The 20,904-nt window shown below is 35.2% G+C and overlaps 3 protein-coding genes and 1 non-coding gene across 6 annotated transcripts in view; all 4 read right to left on the reverse strand.

The window, feature by feature from the left end:
* The window catches only part of LOC126978117 (SWI/SNF-related matrix-associated actin-dependent regulator of chromatin subfamily E member 1), a 147,222-nt gene that overhangs the window by 26,313 nt on the left and 100,005 nt on the right, over nt 1-20,904 (reverse strand). The gene's annotated exons all lie outside the window — the stretch shown is intronic.
* Nucleotides 980-12,198, reverse strand: LOC126978169 (galactose mutarotase-like). Of its 2 annotated transcripts, XM_050826931.1 has the most exons (7): nt 12,055-12,070; nt 9,753-9,781; nt 9,305-9,444; nt 7,524-7,739; nt 6,386-6,645; nt 4,059-4,215; nt 980-1,289 (listed from the first exon to the last, which is right to left on the reverse strand). In XM_050826931.1, the coding sequence occupies exons 3-7, from the start codon at nt 9,431-9,433 to the stop codon at nt 1,002-1,004; spliced, it is 1,050 nt and encodes a 349-aa protein (XP_050682888.1). In that variant the 5' UTR covers nt 9,434-9,444; nt 9,753-9,781; nt 12,055-12,070; the 3' UTR covers nt 980-1,001. The 2 variants fall into 2 exon arrangements, with proteins under 2 accessions (XP_050682888.1, XP_050682886.1); XM_050826929.1 differs by lacking the exon at nt 9,753-9,781 and having other exon boundaries at nt 12,055-12,198.
* Nucleotides 2,251-2,322, reverse strand: Trnaa-ugc (transfer RNA alanine (anticodon UGC)). Its single transcript has one exon. It is a non-coding gene; the product is annotated as a tRNA-Ala (tRNA).
* LOC126978160 (galactose mutarotase-like) lies at nt 14,631-20,844 on the reverse strand. 2 transcript variants are annotated; one of them, XM_050826919.1, is made up of 6 exons: nt 20,766-20,844; nt 18,935-19,076; nt 17,926-18,144; nt 16,778-17,040; nt 16,215-16,374; nt 14,631-14,979 (listed from the first exon to the last, which is right to left on the reverse strand). In XM_050826919.1, exons 2-6 carry the CDS (start codon nt 19,061-19,063, stop codon nt 14,653-14,655), a joined length of 1,098 nt encoding a protein of 365 aa, XP_050682876.1. In that variant the 5' UTR covers nt 19,064-19,076; nt 20,766-20,844; the 3' UTR covers nt 14,631-14,652. The 2 variants fall into 2 exon arrangements, with proteins under 2 accessions (XP_050682876.1, XP_050682874.1); XM_050826917.1 differs by lacking the exon at nt 20,766-20,844 and adding an exon at nt 19,665-19,818.

Here is a 20,904-nt window from a genome sequence, read left to right on the forward strand (position 1 = left end):
TGCCCATTACAATGCAGTCCGACTCAGGATTCTTGCAAAACCCAAAAATTCTGAGCGGCACTACAATTGCGCTCGTCACCTGGAGACATAAGATGTTAAGTCTCATTTGCCTAGTTATTTCACTAGCTACGGCGCCCTTCAGACCTAAACACATTAATGTTTACACATTACTAGTTCGAGGATTGTTCGCGAGTACGACACATCTAATTACTAACTCACTGAGGTCTCTCTCTGCTCTCTACGCTCTTCTCGAAGCCAACCCTGCTTATGATTTATTTGCGGATGGATGGCAGACGATTTTAACAGAGTGCTTGCGTTTTTGTGAGAGTAATGGATGAACGGTATTTGGATGTTTATTAATTGTTAGTTATTTACATTAAACTTTGTATTTACTAACTATTATTTGTGTAATATGTTTAGTTAGTTTAGTTTGTATTTAATTACTTTCATATTGTAATTGGCTTACGCCGTTTTATTAAAGTATAAATAAATAAAATAAAAATAAATAAATTACTGCTTCACGGTAGAAATAGGCGCCGTTGTGGTACCAATAAACTAGCCGGCATTCTGTGCAAACGAGCCTCCCACTGGAAGTATTTTGAATTTTAAACCGTTAGCTAACCCACACATTGACAAAACAAATTAAGCAAGTATATTCAAAGTCTAAGGGGCACCCCAGTTCGTGCTGAAACCATTTTACCACCTCCGTCGCAGAGTTGGTCGAATTGTGGGCGATTTAGTACTCCGTGACAGTTGATCACTTCATTCTGCGTCTTGTACCGCACTTTTCATTGGGAGTGTTCCCAGTATTTTCCTAAATAAGTGGGCTTTTTATAATTTCATCATCATTTGGCACGGGATAAAGGAGCTTATATACGTAACCACCAAAGGGCCGGAGCCAACCCTGATATTATAAGGCGAGTCGAGCTAGTACGAGGTGGGCAACTTCACAAGAAAAATCAAAAATAATACCATAGTATATAATAATAATTTACATTTTATTAATTCGTAACTCCAAATTCATATCTCACTTTATGGCGATAAACATCCCCAGGCTTCAGAATAACGGTGGGGAAATGTGGATGGTTCACTGCATCTGGATAGACCTGGGTTTCCAGGCAGAAGGCAGCGTGACGATGGTACGGTGTGCCTTGTTTGCCAACAATTGGCTGGTCTTGTGGCGCTGGTAGAAAGTAGCTCGTGTAAACCTGGACTCCTGGCTGGTTGCTGTACACCTGGAGATACCGTCCGGATGATGGATGTACCACGCGGGATACGAAGTTAAGCTCCTGTAAAAAGGCATGGTGTTTCTTATAGTAAAATATCTTTAAATAGTGTAAGAACTATAACACTATAGTTAACGTTTCTTTTTATGAAAAAAAGGGACGAGACGAGCAGGAAGTTCAGCTGATGGATTCTTGAAAATTCCGCTCAGGATTCTTGAAAAGCCCAAAAATTCTGAGCGGCACTACAATTGCGCTCATGACCTTGAGACATAAGATAAGTCTCATTTGCCCAGTAATTTCACTAGCTACGGCGCCTTTCAGACCGAAACACATTACTGCTTCACGGCGAAAATAGGCACCGTTGTGGTACCCATATTGTAGCCGGCTTCCTGTGCAAAGGAGCCTCCCACTCGAGGAGGTGTAGAGTAACTTAAACTAAACTAAACTTCATACTAGCTTTTGTTAAATCCGAGTCTAATTAATGAATTTATATAATCATTTATTTAGTACCTATTGATTTTTTTGCATGCAGTACTGCTACGTGTGTGAGTATAGGTAACAATAAGGTGTGAGTGAGATAGAATGATAAGCGACTCCGTTTCGGTTTTTATTCTCTATTCTACATTTTTGGCGGAAGACGTGTCCAGTGCTGGACAAGGTCTCCCCAAGAGATCTCCACTACGCTTGGTCCGGCGCTCGCCTCATTAAAAGTAATTCGGCGATCTTGACCAGATCGTCGGTCTATCTTGTCCTACCAATACTGCGTCTTCCGGTACGTGGTTGCCATTTGAGGACTTAACTCCCCAACCATCTGTCCGTCGAGATATGTGCCCTGCCCACTGCAACGTCAGTTATAGCCCTCACTCTTCCTCTGAGCGGCCATAACAGTTTTAAAAGCTAAGCCTACTTGAATGAGAATTATTTTAACTTAAATCTGTGAAGATTTTCAAAAAATCGATTAGCGACCAAAAAAAAAAAGACCAAGTAATAAAAAAATAAAGACTAAGTAATAAAAAAATTGTTTTGGAGATGCCGGGGATCGAACCCGGGGCCTTTCACATGCAAAGCGAACGCTCTACCACTGAGCTACATCCCCGACAACGTAACAGTTGAAATTACTAAATAGCATTTTAGTTTGTTATTGACTCGGTTGTTTCGCTGCCTTTCATTTCATACGCAACTGTTTAATAGAGTTGCCTTTCGTTGTCGAAGCCATGATTGGTGCGTAGCGTGTTGTGCTATCCGCAATTGCGTACTTAAATATGTTGCAAAGTTGAGTATTGTTTACTATTTAATATATCTTAACAGACGGTCACTTAAAAATTCAATACATTGCGGTAGTAGGCCATGCAACTCACCCGTGCTACAATAAGTACTGATATTATCTACCTGTTGTATATAACTTTATCGTTTTTATAGTATATTATTATGCATTTATAAGTTAACATTAATTGTAGGCGATAATAGAATTTTTCTAACATGTCGACAAACCTCACTGTTATCACTACATAGTATAAAACACAGTCGCTTTCTCTGTCCCTATATCCCTATGTATGCTTAAATCTTTAAAACTACGCAACGGATTTTGATGCAGTTTTTTTTAATAGATAGAGTGATTGAAGAGGAAGGTTTATATGTATAATAACATCCATTAAATAGTGGAGAAATACTGTTATTTTTAAGGTTTCTAATGTGATGTCGTAAATACTTACATTTTTTCCGCTTACATTGCAAACGCAGGCTGAACCCTACGAAATTTATCAAAATAATGTACTAATTATTGTACACATTGAAAAGGTCTACAGAAAACTCCGCTATGTCATATGTCTATCTCGTATGGATATCCCACAATAACATTTTTTTGTCATTTTACTTTTTATGACAAAAATGGCTAATTTTTGAAGCAATTTTAACCTATAAATCCTTTTCTAATTAAATACCTTAAATACATTGTAGATTTAATATAGATCTATATGGCCCTTTACAGCATATGATTTAAATAAATATTTTCGAAGATATTACATATTTAAAAATTGCGGGAATTTTTAAAACGCACAGGTCTCGTGAATCGTGTGTAATTAAAATTTCATTCGTACCGAGCATTTTTTTTATTTGTTTGTTTTTATAAAAAAGGATTCCTTTTGTTTGTTTTAAGTTTATTTTATACATAAGTTTAGGTATTTTATTTATCGATTGAGGCAGTACGAAGTCTGCCGGGTGAGCTAGTATTTTAATAAATTGTTATTCTATTTTTCATAATAAATAAATAGATAATAATAATAGAGTAGTAGTTTCAGGTATTTATTTCCCGTTTTTTAATCAGTAATCTATAACTGAATCCATTTGCAGAAAAACGGGTACACACTGGTTAAAAACCTTCGTTTTCTCTATTAACTCTACCTACTAAATTATCTATTTGGAGATTTTTGCAAAAGGCTGTTATTATATAATAAAAAAAATATTATTGATAGATAATAAAGATTACCTTATTGGATATGCCACTCGTAAATTTTTATTTGAGAGGCTGTATTCCAACTAGGGTTATTGACATCAAGATCGTACGACTCTTAAGACACCTCAAGGATCTGCTCTGACTACAGCAAAATTACAAAAAGGGTGAATTAATTAATTAATTACTTTGTTTTACTCTCGATTTTATTAAATTATTTATTTATTTGTATGGATATAACTTACATCTAACACGTGCCTTATATCTTTTTTTTATGTACTAATTATGGGGGAACACATCATTCGATAACAATATCTATAAATTTCAATTTCATCTGTCTTACGTTTGTTGTTCAAAAATAAAATAAAATGGCACAAACTCACCTCACCGGTAGGCGATACGCAAAAGTTGTGATCGAATAGCCTTTCATGAAGCACCAGCACGTCTCCGAGTCGAACTGGTGCGCGAAGATCAAATGGAGTGCCGCCGACCTTCAGAAGACGACCAGTTGGTATGTTGTCTGCCGATGTCTCCGTGACCCTGGCACAAAATAAGTCTTACTTACTGGAGAGTTAAACATAGTAAAGTAATGCTTATTACACTATTATAACCCTAGAAATAAGGGATTGCTTGTAACTAATTCTAGTAGGCTTCATGGGATACATAATAGCTTTAAGGGTAAATGTATACACTTCTATAATAAAGTCCCAGCCACTGTTCAGGCATTATCTATAAATAAATTTAAATGTTTTATTAAACAATGGCTTTCTCGTAAATCTTACTACTCCAGAGCGCCATTTGTTTCCGAAGCGGTAGTAGTATCTAGTATATTAGAAATGACATCAAAGAGAATTCTAAAGGAATCAATTTTGAGAAATAAATGCCACACATAGCACACACTTGAATAATAATATTACACACAAGTGCATAATGGAATTATCCCTACAAAGATAAGTTTATTTATTTATTTATCTACTTTATTGGAGACAAATACAGAAACAAAAGATTAAATACACATACAAATTATAACTAACTAAAATAATTACAATTATTCCCTTTGAATGTCTCACTGAGAACATAGATGTTAAAGATAAAAGCGACATCTGCTTAGGTGTAAGCGTGAATACAATTTACAATAAAAGTTAATCGCAGAAAAGGTAAGTAAAACTTGGTAAAAGTAAACTATATAAATGTAAAACTAACTGCAAATTATATGAGAGTAAACAGACCATTTTCAATTTAACCAGGTAATACCATTTTTTTGAAGTGAAACTTCTTTAGAATCTTAATTTCAAACCGGATGCAACGGAAAAAACGACAGGTAAGAGACACAAATACAAAAATGTGTAGGATGAAGCCGGCAAAGAATGAGACAGAAATATGCATACTATTTTATTTTTATGCATGACGCGAGTAGGTATACCTTAATATATTCTTATGTCATACGCACAACTGCATAGACACCAGAAGAACATAAATATGGTAGTGGTGTTAGTAATGTCTTTCATAGCGGTTGAAAGCCTGTGTCATCCTAGCAACATGTACCAGGACTTCATATGCAGTTTAGAGGTTCATGCACAATGCAGGTTTCACTTCTGACATGTGTACTTTGTACACACGAAATTTTTTGTAATAACAAAGAGGTTTTATACCGCTGAAAATCCATCTTCATTTTTCGAATAAATAAATAAGTCCCTAATTAAAACGAAAAAACTATTGTAATCAAATTATTTGTATTTCACAATTATTTGTTTAAATTAACTTAATGCATAATATCACATAAATTGTAAGTTTGAAGTAGGCTGTATGGGTGTATGTAATTAATGACAATGAACAAAGTGGAATGTAGACGAAGTTTAACCACTTGGTTGAAATCTATGAATTATGTGGAAATGGAAGAGCTATTTAACCACACGGAGTAAATTTTAGGCATACCTTCTTGATAGAACAATAAGAAGTGTTTTACGAATAGTAACAATGACACACACCACATACACGCACTCTCACACACACACATACACACACACAACACAAACACACAGACATCCTGTTTGTATAATATTTTTCTTTTGTTACATTATATTTTTAGACTTAATTTGTGATCCCTATTTTTTGGTATTGTTAATTTTAATTGATATGGAAGAGCGTGGCCTTCTGGCACAGATGTTTCTCACTTAATAGAAGTCACATCCGCTATTATGTTTGTACCATTTTTGTTACTGAAATAAATATTTTTCATTTTTTTTCAATGAACTTAGCGCTTTCAAATAAAAATCTTGCGCGCCATTTCCCATTTATGCAATAGGTACATGTATTTTTTTACTCGCAAGTGTGTTGAAAAAGTGCCTATGAAACTGGGCAGGGCACATAACTCTACGGGCTGATGGCCGGTGGGGCAGTAAAGTCCTCGAATGGCGACCACGTACCGGAAGACGTAGTTTTGGAAGGCCCCCCAATACAAGGTGGACCGATGATCTGGTCAAGATTGCCGGAATACGTTGGGTGAGGCAACGCAGGACTAATCGAGCTTTGTGTCCTGCCCACTTCCAATTCATTTTCGCAATCATCTGTGCTATGTTTACGAACGTTAAGTATACGAAAGTAATACCGAACTTTGGTTCTCATTCGGATCTCCTCATTTCTGTCATTTTTTTAACTAACTGAATGAATTAAATTTAATTACATCATTGTATCTAAGAATATATCTTACCTATCAGCATTGACAGTAATAATATGATCGTAAAGACCATCAGCTCCTGCATCATGGCCAGCTAGGTTAAAGTAGGAATGGTTTGTCATGTTTATTATGGTCTTCTTGTGAGTGACAGCCAGGAATTCGACTAGAAGAGAGTTGTCTACCACTTCATAAATGACGTTAGCGATCATATCACCTGGATAGCCCTCTTCACCATCCTTGGAGTAATAGCTGAAGATAACCTTCGTGCCATCCACGGTAGAGTTCCAGTTTACCTGAAAATTTTCATAATATTTTTTTCGTAGTCAAGAACGTCAAGCACGAGAAGATTCGGTATTCGTCTTAGCTCGAGTGTAATCGACGTGCGGTGCGAGGGTGGGCGAGAGCGGGCGCCGAGCAGGCAGTCAGCATAGATAATACACTATATACTAGAGATAGATGTGCGACTCATGTTTTTTTGTTTTTAGTTAGTTTGTTTATAGTTTTTACTATTGTTGTAAACCGTATTGAATGCATATTGGTGTTTGTTTTGTGTGGGTGGAATTATTCTATATTATTATTCGTTTATTAAGTTCAGCAGTCACCTTTACATGAGGAGAGCCATTCAATGATTACAAGTAACACGATAGTCAAGTCTTTATTAAGTAAGTTAAGTGAGTTTTTTGCTATCACTAGCTCCATCTATCCATCTATCATGTATGTTAAATTATCGCCATCGTGGTGAAGTTGCAGCGTGCCTAATAGAATAGGTGGCAGCACTTTCAATGCAAATTTTTTTCATGTGCCAATGTAGGGACTAGGGAAGTTGCACCCCACTGGCAGTCAGGGAAGAACTGTCGAGCTGTGAACACCGCTTCTTAATGCCTACGACATCGTAATTGCTGTACTTGTGAAGTATATCTACTTCTATGACTGTATCGTTTCTGCCTGATGTTACAATGTGTTTGTTAGACTGTGTTTTACTTGCTGTCGTGATTTTAATATGTAGACCATATTTTAGTATCTCTGACATTCCGTGGCATTTGAGTTTAGTACTAACTTTCCTTTAAAAAAATGCCTATACATTCACATTTTTCAAGACCATTTGTAATATCTTATATGTTTAGTAGATGATAACTGTAAATGTGAGCGTAATTTTACTATTTATATCTACCTTGTTGAAACCAACAATCCCGCCATGTAAATGGTTCTCTCCATTATTTTTCGCAAGCTGATAAGTAACTCCATCTAACTGGAAAGTTCCTCCTCGGATTCTGTTCGCACATCTTCCAATAGTTGATCCAAAAAATCGAGCATTCTTGGTGACGTAATCTTCAATCGTATCAAAGCCTAAAACAACGTCCTTTATTTCGCCATTTTTAGCGGGAACCTGAAAAACGACAAAAATACCAAATTTTTGTGGGAACTTAACAATTTGTTAAAAAATAATACTAGTATTAACACTGTTTTTAGACCAAACCTTATAATTATTAAAGTTCGTGTGTTAAAGATTATATTTAGTAACAAATTACAATTGTAATAATAGAATTTAAAACATTTTAATCGACCACCCCGTACCGGTGCTACAACTTGAATGCTGTATTCGTGGTCAACTGACAACGTCACCTTGGTGTTGTCAGTTGACTGTCTCTATTTTTAAATTTTAATAGATTATTACAATTTAACAATAAGATTGATTATTAAATAAATAACTGGTAACGATAGCACTAGTATAATAATATCCCTTTTAATTTTCAGCATCATAATGAGACTGAGATTGTAACAGAATTCAGTGCAGAACTAAACCATTATAAATCTGTACTTTTACTGGTGCTGTGCAGTGTTTTATTCCTGGTCAAACTTAATAATAGTTATTTATGCAACTGTTGTGTAATAAGGGGTATTAAAACACGAAGGTGGATTTATTTATTTTGTGATAATAGTATCACATGAGTGTTTTAATACCTAATTATCAACAGTTGCATACAAGACTTTATCTACACCCAGAATATGAATCCTCTAAAAGATTCTGAAACAATTAGCTTACTGCTAACATTAAAACACCAGTCCTAGTAGTAACCTTATATGATTCACTAGCTGACCCGGCAAACGTTGTTTTGCCATATAAAGTATAATTCACGCGATAGTTTTATAAGTAATAAAATATTGCCTATATATATATTGTACATCATTTTGTTCTATTGTCAATAGTTTTTGCAGCGCACGCAAAAATAGGTTTTCGATTTTACACCTTGTGTTACAAAATAGCAATTTTATTACGGATCGCTAATTTTGAAAAAAAAAAAAACATAGCCTATAGCCTTCCTCGATAAATGGACTACCCAACACTGAAAGAATCCTTCAAATCGGACCAGTAGTACCAGAGATTAGCGCGTTCAAACAAACAAACACTGCAGCTTTATAATATTAGTATAGATTACTGATTATATACAAATAAACTAAGTATTAATGATACAATTATTTATGTTAGTAGTAATTCACATTTTGTATAGTGCAATAATTAAAGTTCACTCAAATATAATGTTCTTTTGCAGCGTTTTAAATGAATCGCTCATTTTCTGTAAACAAAACAATAAAAATGGCGAGGAATCGAATAACCTACTATTTTTTTACGGCGCGCGACTTCTCGTAGTGTGGAAAGCGCATAAACGAAAATGTTCTTTTTTTGAAATTCATATAGAAGATACCACGCATCGAGCAATAAGAATGTGGCTGTCTTTTGAAACTCTTTGCGCATGAGGGGATCGAAAAAAAAACATAGGAGTGTTGTTATGAAATTCAGTACAACATTACAACACTCGCTTGGATGATGTAATGGTTATTAGAACATTGGGTGTTTTAATGTTGGCAATAAGCTAACTGTTTCAGAATCTTTAATAGAGGATTTAAAGCATGGGTGTAGATAAACTATATTTATCAATACCTTCCTCCTACCTTAATTGATTGTATGATAGCTCCATAAGATATGACAGACACAGAGAACCCAGTGTCTGTACTCCATGTGAATTTTCTGACCGGCTCATTGTTGAAAGTGCCGAAGTGTTGTTCTGCTAAATGAACCATATTCGGTATATCTGTAATATTATGTTTGACTGTGTTAAAAGTTTTCATTTTTCAATCTAAATTCCAAAGCATTATAACTAAATATGATTATTATTATTATGATACGACATGGGTACGTTCAAAGAAAGCGCGTACTCCTTCCTTAAAGGCCGGCAACGCTCCTGTGATTCCTCTGGTGTTGCACGAGATTGTGGGTGGCGGTGACAACTTAACACCAGGTGACCCGTACGCTCGTTTGTCCTCCTATTCCATAATAAAAAAAATAAAAAAAACTTAGCCTTAATAAAGTAATGTATAAAAATTCAAAAAATAAACGTACCCTAAGTTAATCCTTATTACACCAGCTACCTGCCAATAAAAGTCCCGTCAAAATCGGTCCGGCCATTTCAGAGATTAGCCGGAACAAAGAGACAGACAAAAATTGTTATTTTGGTGTGTGTACATAAATACATTTAATATTTTTTAAATATGAATATTAAATATATATTTTTTTTCAAACTGAATATACTGACTGTACTCGCTCGTGGTGGAATCGAAGATATGGGTAGAGATATGGGAAGGTACTTGTACATTCCCTTAAGAGTGAATACGTATATATTTTATTATACTACATAATATTATGTAATATTATATGCTATTCTTATAAATTATTGTCACTACATATTATAAAAGTCCTACGCCACGTCTGTCTGTCTGTCTATTCGCGATAACCTAAAAACTACTGCACCGATTTTCATGCTGTTTTTACCAATGGATAGCGTGGTTCTTGATGAAAGTTTAAATATATTATTTATTATGTTTTTGTATACATTATCGATATTCGTTTGCAAATGTCGGAATAAATGTGGCGTCTGGGAGCTTTTAACGAAACCGCTGACCAAGCCCTTTGAGACATATTAAAATAATGTATTGTGGAATTATGTAATTTATATAGGTCTATAGAAAAATTCGAGGGCATATGTCTACATACTATATCCATTTTAACACTTAAAAAAATAGGCAATAAAAAAGCGGCAATTTAAAAGCTGTTTACACAAATACGATATTAATTCTTATAATTTTATTACTACTTATTATAAAATCATTCAAACATACGTCTGTATTTAATTTTTAACTCATTAACTTGATTACACGTTTGCAATGGCTTTATCTGTTGATGATCTCACTCCTAAATTTAATAATTAGTCTGGCCATAAATACTGTTGATATTAAAAATAAACAAAATATTACATTTGAATTTGGAATCTGTCATTTTTATATGATTGTTCATTTAGTCTTCTCATTTTCGCCTCAATAAATTGTACAATATTTTGCGATATTAAAATAGAGTGGGGTGATAAGAAGAACCGAATCGCTGTGATTGCATTACACAAAGTAGGTATGGAGCCAAACGCAATTTTAAAATTCTCCATACGCTTGGCATTAGTAAAATGTTTGTGTACCGGGCTATTAATAGGTACAATGAGACCTCCTCTGTTTGTGACAGAAAAAATTCTAGCCGTCAACGTGTTCGTACGGAAAAGGTGGTCAAAGCAGTAAGGGAAAGAATTCGAAGAAATCCTAACTACTGAAGTGATACGTAAATGGAGGTCAATGACAAATTTTGTTTACGGATGAGATTTTTATTACAATTGAGGAATATTTTTACAACAAAATGACCGTATTTATGCTCAAAGCTCTAAGGAAGCTTCCCAATCCCTATCCGACTTCAGCGATGATTTGGTGGGGTATTAGCTATAAAGTAGTGACTGAGCCAAAGCCTTTAGTGAAAAGGCATCAAAAGGTAGTGAAGCCCCGTGCCCACAACACCATGTTTAATAACCAAGAATGGTCCTTCCAGCAAGACTCGGTGCCGGGTCATAAAGCTCGGTCTACGCAGTCTCGGTTGCAAACGAACGTTCCGGACTTCATCAGAGCCTGGCCGTCGTCTAGTCCCGATCCTAATCCGCTGGATTATGATTTATGGTCAGTTTTAGAGAAAACAGCTTGCTGTAAAGGCCCTGATAATTTGGAGTCCCTACGATTCGTACGATTGACAGTGAAGAATTTTCCCATGGAAAGAGTGTGTGCTTCTATTGATAACTGGCCTCAACGTTTAAAGGACTGTATTGCAGCCAATGGAGACCACTTCGATTAAGCTTTTTATGTTTTAAATTGTTTTATAGTTATGTATTAAACAAACACACTATAAAAGTAATAAAATGTTATTTGCAATAGAAATTTATTTTTCTTTCTTTTAGTATTTAAGGCTTAAGCGTTTCGAAAGGCTAAGTTACAACTTAAATCATTTATTTAATGGAGAGAAGTTACCACTATCAATAAGCCTCATCTACTATCTTTTATTAAACTATATTTATCTACATGATAATAGTTAATTTAAAAAATGTTCACGCCGTTTTACCTAAATACTATGACTATCGGGTTCTTCTTCAATTCTTATCGAACAATTAGGTATTTTTAGTTTTTTTTTGTATAAATATAATTATTCCATCGTAAAAGTGTTTATAACATTAAGAAAATATCAATTTTATGGTTAGTTAGAAAGATAAAGATACGTTATCAAAGGTCATACATGTTATAAATATTTATCAAAATTTAAACATTTGACTGTAGGTACTTACATAACGCGTCCGTTTGTCGAATAAACAATACACCAACTGTAAGAATTAAATAAGATAAACGTATAAAGCATTAAGCGCACAGGCACAATACAGTAGTTTGACTTCACACTTCAGCGCCCGAATCGACGCACGCACATATACACATGATTTACAGGACCGCTAAGCAATCTTGGGGGGACAAAGCTATTGAGTAGCACACCAGGCACAGTTATAACCATGAACTCATTCAAGTTTTACCGAGTTTAAAACGTGCATTTAATAATAAAACTTGTATTGATAAAACTTAGAACTACATACTAATATTAAATAGGTTAGAAACAGAACAGAAGCATGACAGAAGCAGAATTTTACCAGTCCAGTATCAGAGGCTTGGCACAGGAAGCCGGCTAGATTATTAGTACCACAACGGCGCCTATTTCTGCCGTGAAGCAGTAATCTGAAAACATTACTGTGTCGGTCTGAAGGGCGCCGTAGCTAGTGAAATTACATAGCAAATGAGACTTGGCATCTTATGTCACAAGGTGATGAGCGCAATTGTAATGCCACTCAGAATTTTTGGGTTTTTCAAGAATCTCGAGCGGCACTGCATTGTAATAGGCAAGGCGTAAAAGGCGTTTCATAAAAAAACATAGAGCGCCCGAATCGACGCACGCACACAAACTCATGATTAACTCGGCCGCTAAGCAATCTTGGGGAGACAAAACTATTAAGTGACACACTGTACGCCGCCGAGACTGGTCGCTGTCTGGGATCAATTAGCTGCACCACGCAGTCCGCGCCGTCAATATTTATGTATGTACCAACCCTAGCGCTCCGCTCAGACGAAGGTATATATTTCAAGGAGATCCGCTGTTGGCTACGCTACTGTTTTATTACTTGTATTGTGACACAGATAATCTATGATACTTACATAATCTCCACCGCCTACGATTCTTTGCAACAAGAGAGGAATTACAGGAGCGATACCGGACGTAGAAGTTATAATTGTCACTCCTTCATAATGAGACAGATTTTTTTTTATATAAGAGGGGGCAAAGAGGCAAGGGCAAGGCAACACCAGGGGTTAAGAGATGCGATTTCAGCCTATAAATTGGGAGTATGCCCTGATCTTTTTTTTTATGAAAATAAGGGACGAGACGAGCGTGACGTTCAGCTGATAGTAATTGAAAAGCCCTACCCATTACAATGCAGTGCCGCTCAGGATTCTTGAAAAACCCAAAAATTCTGAAGGGAACTACAATTGCACTCGTCACCTTGAGACATAAGATGTTAAGTCTCATTTGCCCAGTAATTTCATTAGCTACAGACCGAAACACAGTAATGTTTATACATTACTACTTCACGGCAGAAATAGGCGCCATTGTGGTTCCCGTAATCTATCCGGCTTCCTGTGCAAAGGAGCTTCCCAGTAGTAAATAGTAATCTAGAAGGATCCTAAGTCATATCAGTTCGGGAAAACTGCAGGTAATTGATTCCACAAAGTTGCGAGGCGAGGAATTTCTGGCGAAACGCGCGACGTCAACATGTGGAAACAAACACGCAGGTGGAGTTTCACATGGTAACCCTAACAACTCCCCTGAGTACTGGCAAGGGACAACAAGGGTTAAAGCAATTTTAAAGTACGGTACTTGGCTAAAATAGAGCTAGCAATTATTCATATAAGATATAAAGTTACAAGACGATCAAAACCTGAAAGTGAATTGCATAAAGATTTTCACAGTTTTATTAGATTCTCATTCAAGTTTTACCAATTACCACTGTGTCTACTGACAAAAAATGCATTTATGAACAAAACTTGTGTTGTTAAAACATAAAACTACATATTCGATATGAAATAAGTTAGAAGCAGAACAGAATCAATAGTATTTATACGCAAAATACAAGATAGAAAAAAACAATATTGTTTACAAGTGGCCACTTTTCAAAAATTTTCAGTATCATTCTCGCATCAGGCATATGTAAAAGATTTTGACAGATCAAACCAAATCAAAATCACTTTATTCAGATAGGTTACAGAAATGATACTTATAAAGTTCAACGAAAAATTTTTCTTATAGAACTACTGCTACTTCGTAAAGTGTTGAGCTAATGAGAAGAAGTAGCAAGACACTCATTGCCACTCTTTTAAATCAAGATTTAAATTTGAATCGTTTTACAAATAATTTTAATTACAATATAATATGTAAAGTGATGCAATAAAGCTCAGATTCAAAATTCTAATATTTTTATTCAAAATCAAGAAACAAGAAAAATTCAAGAAACGGGCAAAGATGAACGGATACACCATCAGAGGTAAAGAAAAATGGACCAAACAAATTATGAATTGGTATCCTGTTTATAAAACTAGAAAATGTAGCAGGGAGTGGAATGGATTAGACTTGCAAAGAAACAGAGAGAAATGGAGAAGATTCGAGGAAGCCTTTGCCAATCTCGGGCAAACAGATGAGGCTGTCGACGTCATCTGACTCTACGAGGATTCAGTGAAAACGACTAATTTAGGTGTCATAAAACTGTAAATTCAAAAGGCAAAAATTCTCTGAAATAAAGGCCGTTTTATTATAAGGAAACACAAATAATATAACTAAAAGATTTATTTTATCAAACCACATTCTTAGCTCCATTGCCGTTCCCGTTGCCATTTCGGATTACACCAAATCTATACTCAGTCTTCTGTGTATAAACCTCCCCTGGCTTCAGAACAATAGATGGGAAATTAGGGTGATGAATAGCGTCGATACACTTTTGGGCTTCGAGACACAAGCCACTGTGGCGGCTGTAGCTGACACCGTATTTGCCGGGAATTGCAGGAAGATCGTCGCTTGGTAAGAAGTTTCCAGTGTAGAAGGTAATACTGGGCTGGTCGCTGTAAACCTCCATGAATCGTCCGGATGCTGGATGTACTACTCGAGATATGAAATTGATTTCCTAAATCAAAACAATGTTAATTTTGGGTTAGTTTTTAAGAATATGAATAAACCTATTTGCTTTTACACGATCATGAGGATATTCCCAACTAAAATGCCAAGCGTTCCGATGTATTGCGTCATCACCAAAGTTAAAAATTAAAAATTCATTCGAAAAGTTTCATAAATATTTTGTAACAACGAACTGTCTAAGGGACTTGGCCATTATGTCAAAAATGTAGATGCGAATATTTTATTAAATGGAAAGGTGGTAAAACCAGTGGAATCTGCTATATTTCTTGGCATTACTCTTGATTCCAAATTGCAGTGGGGCCCCCCATATTGAAGGATTGGCGAATAGGCTTAGTTCTGCAGCATATGCGGTTAAGAAAATCAGACGGTTAACTGACATAGATACGGCGAGATTAGTATACTTTAATTATTTTCATAGTATTATGTCCTATGGTATATTGTTATGGGGCAGTGTGGCCGATTTTAATACTATCTTTGTGCTGCAGAAGAGGGCTATTCGCGCGATTTATAACCTAGGTCCTAAAGAATCATTAAGAGAAAAATTTAAAGAAATAAACATTTTGACTGTTGCTTCTCAATACATTTTTGATAATGTTTTGTATGTTCATAAGCACATTGAGGAATTTTCTAGAAACTGTGACATTCATAATGTTAACACGAGGAACAAACATAAACTTGTTATGCCTGCTACTCGGTTGGGTCGAGTTAGTAAGTCTTTTGTTGGGCGATGTATATGCTTCTACAATATGATCCCAGAAAATGTACAAAACAAATGTGTTACGAAATTTGAAAGAATTGTTAAAAAACGTTTGTGTGGGTAAGGTTATTATAGCATAAACGATTTTCTTAATGACACCACGGACTGGGATTAAAGCGAACACCCTCACGCTCTTTAATTATTAATGTTTATTGTACGATATTACATTGTAATCCATATTTTATATAAAAAAAAGCCCGCTGAGTTTCTTGCGCCCATTCTTCTCAGGTCTGAGGCAGTCTCTTGAATGGGTGGTAGATTTTGACGTTCAATAAGTGATTATAAATCCTATTTTGAAAAAAAATATTTGAATTTGAATTTGAATACACTAGGAAATATCCCTCGCCAAAAGCCACTCTTTCTATAAAATGATGGATGTTTGATAATGTTCGTTTAATATTTTGATGTGTTGCGAGTTTCTTATAAAGAGATAGATTTTCAAATACTAATTTTAGTGTATACCATACCTTATTACTATGAGTCGCAACACAGAAATTGTGATGGAACAATATCTTGGATAGCTCAATGAAGTCCCCGAGACGTTTCGGTGTAAACAAGTCTAGAGGCGTTCCCGCTATGGGAATTAGCTTCCCAGTTGGTATCCAATCTTTTCGAGTTTCTAACATTCTGGAACAAACGAGAAGGTATGTATTTATATTTTCGCATCATTTGGTAAGAAGTTCTTTTTCGTATTTTATTTTAATTGGGTAAATGAAATTTTTTACTGTTTGAATGAGTTTTGTATTGCTAACATCGTTATGTGTTTCTGTCCTATTTATTTATGTTTAAATAGAGAATTTTGATATTTAATCTTTATGAAGCAAGAAAACTTAAGACTTACTAATTTACTTAACTTATTATAGATTTAGTCCATTTAAAGGTTAAAAAATGTACCATTTTAGTGCAATTAATCTGAAATTATAATCTGAAGAAATTCTAAAGGCTAAGTAAGGCGATACGAAGTACAGAGCGATATGGAAAGGAACTGTTAAAGAGTCGAAAAAAAAGTAAGTAAAGAAACATGACATACTTATCAGCATTTATATTGATGATATGGTTATACAACTCTTGAGCACCCGTTTCGTGGCCAGCTAAATTGAAATAGGAATGGTTAGTCAGATTGACCAAGGTCTTCTCTGTGGTGACACCTCTGTATTCAATACACCAAGTATCTTCATCAGTTACTTCGTAAGTTATATTAATTAAGAGATCCCCTGGATATCCTTCTTCGCCATCTTTGGATACTCTGCTGAAAATTACTTTGTTGCCACTAACAACGGAGTTCCAATTAACCTAAAAATATGTTGTTTACATTTTTAGTTTACAACAATAATATACGGTTATGATAGGTTTCATTTACAATATAAGAATTGAGATATAGATATTCTATTATCGACCAGTTGGTATATAACACTAGAAATAAGGGATTGCATGTAACTAATTCTAGTAGGCTTCATTAGATACATAATAACTTTAAGGGTGTATACACTTTTATAATAAAGTCCCAGCCACTTTTCAGGCATTATCTATAAATAAATTTAAATGTTTTATAAAAAAATGGCTCTGTCGTAAATCCTATCACTCCACAGAATATCTAAGTGATCGGACAGCCTGGGACTAGATTATGATTATTTTATAGCGATAGAAATTAGTGTACAATATTTTATATTTTTATTGAAAAGAGCGCAAAAAAGAATGCTGGGAGAGTTTCTTGCGCCGCTTCTTCTCTCTCATAGCGCCATTTGTTTCCGAAGCGGTAGTAGTATCTAGTATATTAGAAATTATATCAGAAAGAATTTTGTTAAGGAATCAATTTTGAGAAAAAAAATGCCTTTCGCCTTGCTATTTTCAGTGTTGAAGCCCATTTATAATTATTTCTGATAAATATTGTAGTTACTAACTGTCAAACAATCAAAAATAAAGTATTTTAAGATTAAGACAAATGTAGTGCGAGCGAAAAAGAAGTTAAATGTATTTATCTCTCATATTTTTCTAAAAGCCAAAACAGATGGCATTTATATTACTGGGGCGACAACAATATGTGTGGTATTAGTTAGAAAGTTATGCTATAGTAACCTTTATGAGAAAAAGATTAGTAACAATTATTTTGAATTTCAAAGAAGGATCAACTTTATTTCCTCTGATGGTAATTTTTTCTAGGCATATAAAAACAACAACCTTATCGAATCCAGTGGTCCCTCCGTGCAGATGATGAATTCCTCTCCAATTCCGCGCCAGGCTATAAGTCCTACCATCCAACTGGAAGGTACCATCTGCTATCCTATTCGCGACCCTGCCAACGACGCAGCCGAAGTTGTCTGTATTTCTATTCACGTAGCTATCTAGATCATCGAATCCAAGTACGACGTCACTTAAGTTCCCATCTCTATCTGGCACCTATGGAGAAGACTGTATGACGTCAGTTATTCCAAAGTAAAAATACAAGTATACAGTATCCAGGAGTAAGGAGCTGCAATTATTACTTTTGGCAGAAATGCAAGAATTACAAAATTAAACAAAATACATAGTTTTTATGTTATGAAGGTGGCTTTTACTGCACAAAGGTAGCCCAGAATGTATACAGAGTGAAATAGCTCTGTGAACGGATGGATCAATTGGCGTTGCGTAGAGACGTCGCTTCATTGTGTATCTTCTACGGCAGTTATCACGGGGGGTGTTCGGAAAGGCTGTTTCACCTGATTCCTGCCGCCGAATTCCACCTACGCACGACACATTATAAGTTAGGATATCGGCGGTCCTCCACAGTGCGGTTTTCAAGGAGCTCCTTCTTCCACGTACTATAAAGCTGTGGAATGAGCTTCCTTGTGCGATGTTTCTAAGATGATACGACATGGGTATCTTCGTAAATTATCACCTTCCTTAAAGGCCACTAAAGCTCCTGTGATTCCTCTGGTGTTGCAAGAGAATTTAGGGCGGCGGTGATCACTTAACACCAAGTGACCCACCCGTACGCTCGTTTGTCCTCCTTTTCCACAAAAAAAAAATACTAAGATCAATGTATTTTAGGGTTTCGTAGCTAACGGATTACTAAGAAAGACCCTATTACTAAAACGTTGCCTTTAATCACTCTGTCGTTCCGTCAACTGTATGAATTAAACAGCAATAACTAGTTGAAATATTGGCAGAGTCTGTATTAGTATTTCTTTATTCTATTTCAATAACTTACAAATATATTCTGAACAACAGCACCAAACGATATGGCTGACAAACTAAAACCACTATCAGTTCGCCAGGTGTACTTCTTTACTACTTCATCATTCCACACACCGAACTCCTGTTCCGTTAGGTAGACCATTATTTTTCAAATTCTGAAAATATAAAAATATAAAAATTAACAACATGCTCATGGTTCTCAAACCTTATATCAGCTGGAAGGCGATATCATAATAGATATTCTACATGGAATGATTGAACATGAAAACAGTTACATAGAGAGCTGAAAATAAGAAATATTACTCCCCTGACGTTTAAGATCTTAGGCAGGCTTTCGATAGGATTGATACAAGATTGAGAAATACCCAGCTCACACCAGCTTAAACTTCATTTTAAAACTGACAAAATATGCTGGAAGGTTCAACTTAAGAACACTACGTCAAACATGCCTCCAGACAAACTGTTAAAACAGTTTTGCGGAGCTATGTTAGTAATATCCATCCATATATTCCATCAGCATAAGTGATGGAAAAATCTAACTCATTGTTTATCAAATGGTTCACATTGTTACGTAACCTACTACTACATTTAAGAAAATCTTTTAAAATGATGGTGATGTGTAAGTCCTCCTTTCTTGAAATCTATCCAACTTCAGTAGAATTTAAGTTAATATAGAAACAGCTAAGAGTAAACGAATGTAACTAATGAACACAGATAAAAAAAATCACAAAGCTACTACTAACCTGACGACCTCTCAGCAATATTGGCGCGAATACTATGGGATATCATATCAGACATTACGTAAGTTAAACAAAACAGCTTTTTATCTTTATTATTTCAACCTCTTACACATAGAAATTAAAATTATGTAACCTATTTGTTACAATAGGATTTATAAAATTACTGTTCGAAGTCCTTAAAGATAATTTAATGTATTTTTTTACAATAACCAGAAATATATTATTATACGGTGTGCGATATATACGGACTATCAGAAAAGTTTCTAGCGAATTTTTCTTTGGCTTTGGAAGACTTCGGAAGATTAGAAGTAAAGATGTTGTAGAGAGCTGGCCCAAATAAAGAGCCTTGGGGTGGGTGTACACGGCAACTGTAGCTGAAAGATATTATGTCGCGAAGCTTTCTTTGGAACTATCTGTTGCCTAAGTAAGAAACAATCTGCCTTCAAACCAACTAACTAATTGTCTCGCTCATTCATCATGATTAAACCGTTTGAGGCAATAAAGTTCCAAACTCTTTTCATTGCATTTTTCTATTAAATAAAACAAATATACTGTGCTTTTGGACGCCGTAGCTGTGTAAGCCTTATGAAGAAGATTATTTAAGTACCATTAAAAACTTCATCATACAGTTACTATTGTCTTTTTATCTTTATTGTATCAACCTCTTACACATAGAAAATAAAATTAAGTAACCTATTTGTTACAATAGGATTTACAAAATTACTTTTTCGAAGTCCTTAAAGATAAATTAATGTATTTTTTGCAATAACCTTACCATAAATATATTATTATATGGTGTGCGATATATACGGACTATCAGAAAAGTTTCTAGCGAATGTTTCTTTGGCTTTGTATTAGAAATAAAGATGTTGTACAGAGCTGGCCCAAATAAAGAGCCTTGGGGTACACCCACTCGGCAACTGTAACTGAAAGAAATTACGTCGCGAAGCTTTATTTGGAACCATCTGTTGCCTAAGTAAGAAACAATCTGCCTTCAAACCAACTAACACATTGTCTCGCTCATTCATCATGATCAAACGGTTTGAGGCAATAAAGTTTCGAACTCTTTTCATTGCATTTTTTTAATAAATAAAACAACTATACCGTGCTTTTGGACGCCGTTGCTGTATAAGCCTTATGAAGAAGAATATTTAAGTACCATTAAAAACTTCATCATACAGTTACACAACACGGCGTTGTTTAAAAAAATACTGATAACTTTATGCGACAATTTGCCATGAAA

This window comes from Leptidea sinapis, chromosome 47 (genome assembly GCF_905404315.1).
Source record: "Leptidea sinapis chromosome 47, ilLepSina1.1, whole genome shotgun sequence".
NCBI lineage: Eukaryota > Metazoa > Arthropoda > Insecta > Lepidoptera > Pieridae > Leptidea > Leptidea sinapis.

Coding starts and splice junctions, on each gene's coding strand:
- LOC126978160 (XM_050826919.1), bottom strand. CDS start 19,063: ATGGTCTACCTAACGGAACAGGAGTTCGGTGTGTGGAATGATGAAGTA. Junction 18,145..18,934: donor CTGTTGTTCAGAATATATTT/GTAAGTTATTGA, acceptor TCTTCTCCATAG/GTGCCAGATAGAGATGGGAA. Junction 16,375..16,777: donor ATCAATATAAATGCTGATAA/GTATGTCATGTT, acceptor CGTTTGTTCCAG/AATGTTAGAAACTCGAAAAG.
- LOC126978169 (XM_050826929.1), bottom strand. CDS start 9,433: ATGGTTCATTTAGCAGAACAACACTTCGGCACTTTCAACAATGAGCCG. Junction 4,216..6,385: donor ATTACTGTCAATGCTGATAG/GTAAGATATATT, acceptor ATTTTGTGCCAG/GGTCACGGAGACATCGGCAG. Junction 1,290..4,058: donor GCGTATCGCCTACCGGTGAG/GTGAGTTTGTGC, acceptor GCCTTTTTACAG/GAGCTTAACTTCGTATCCCG.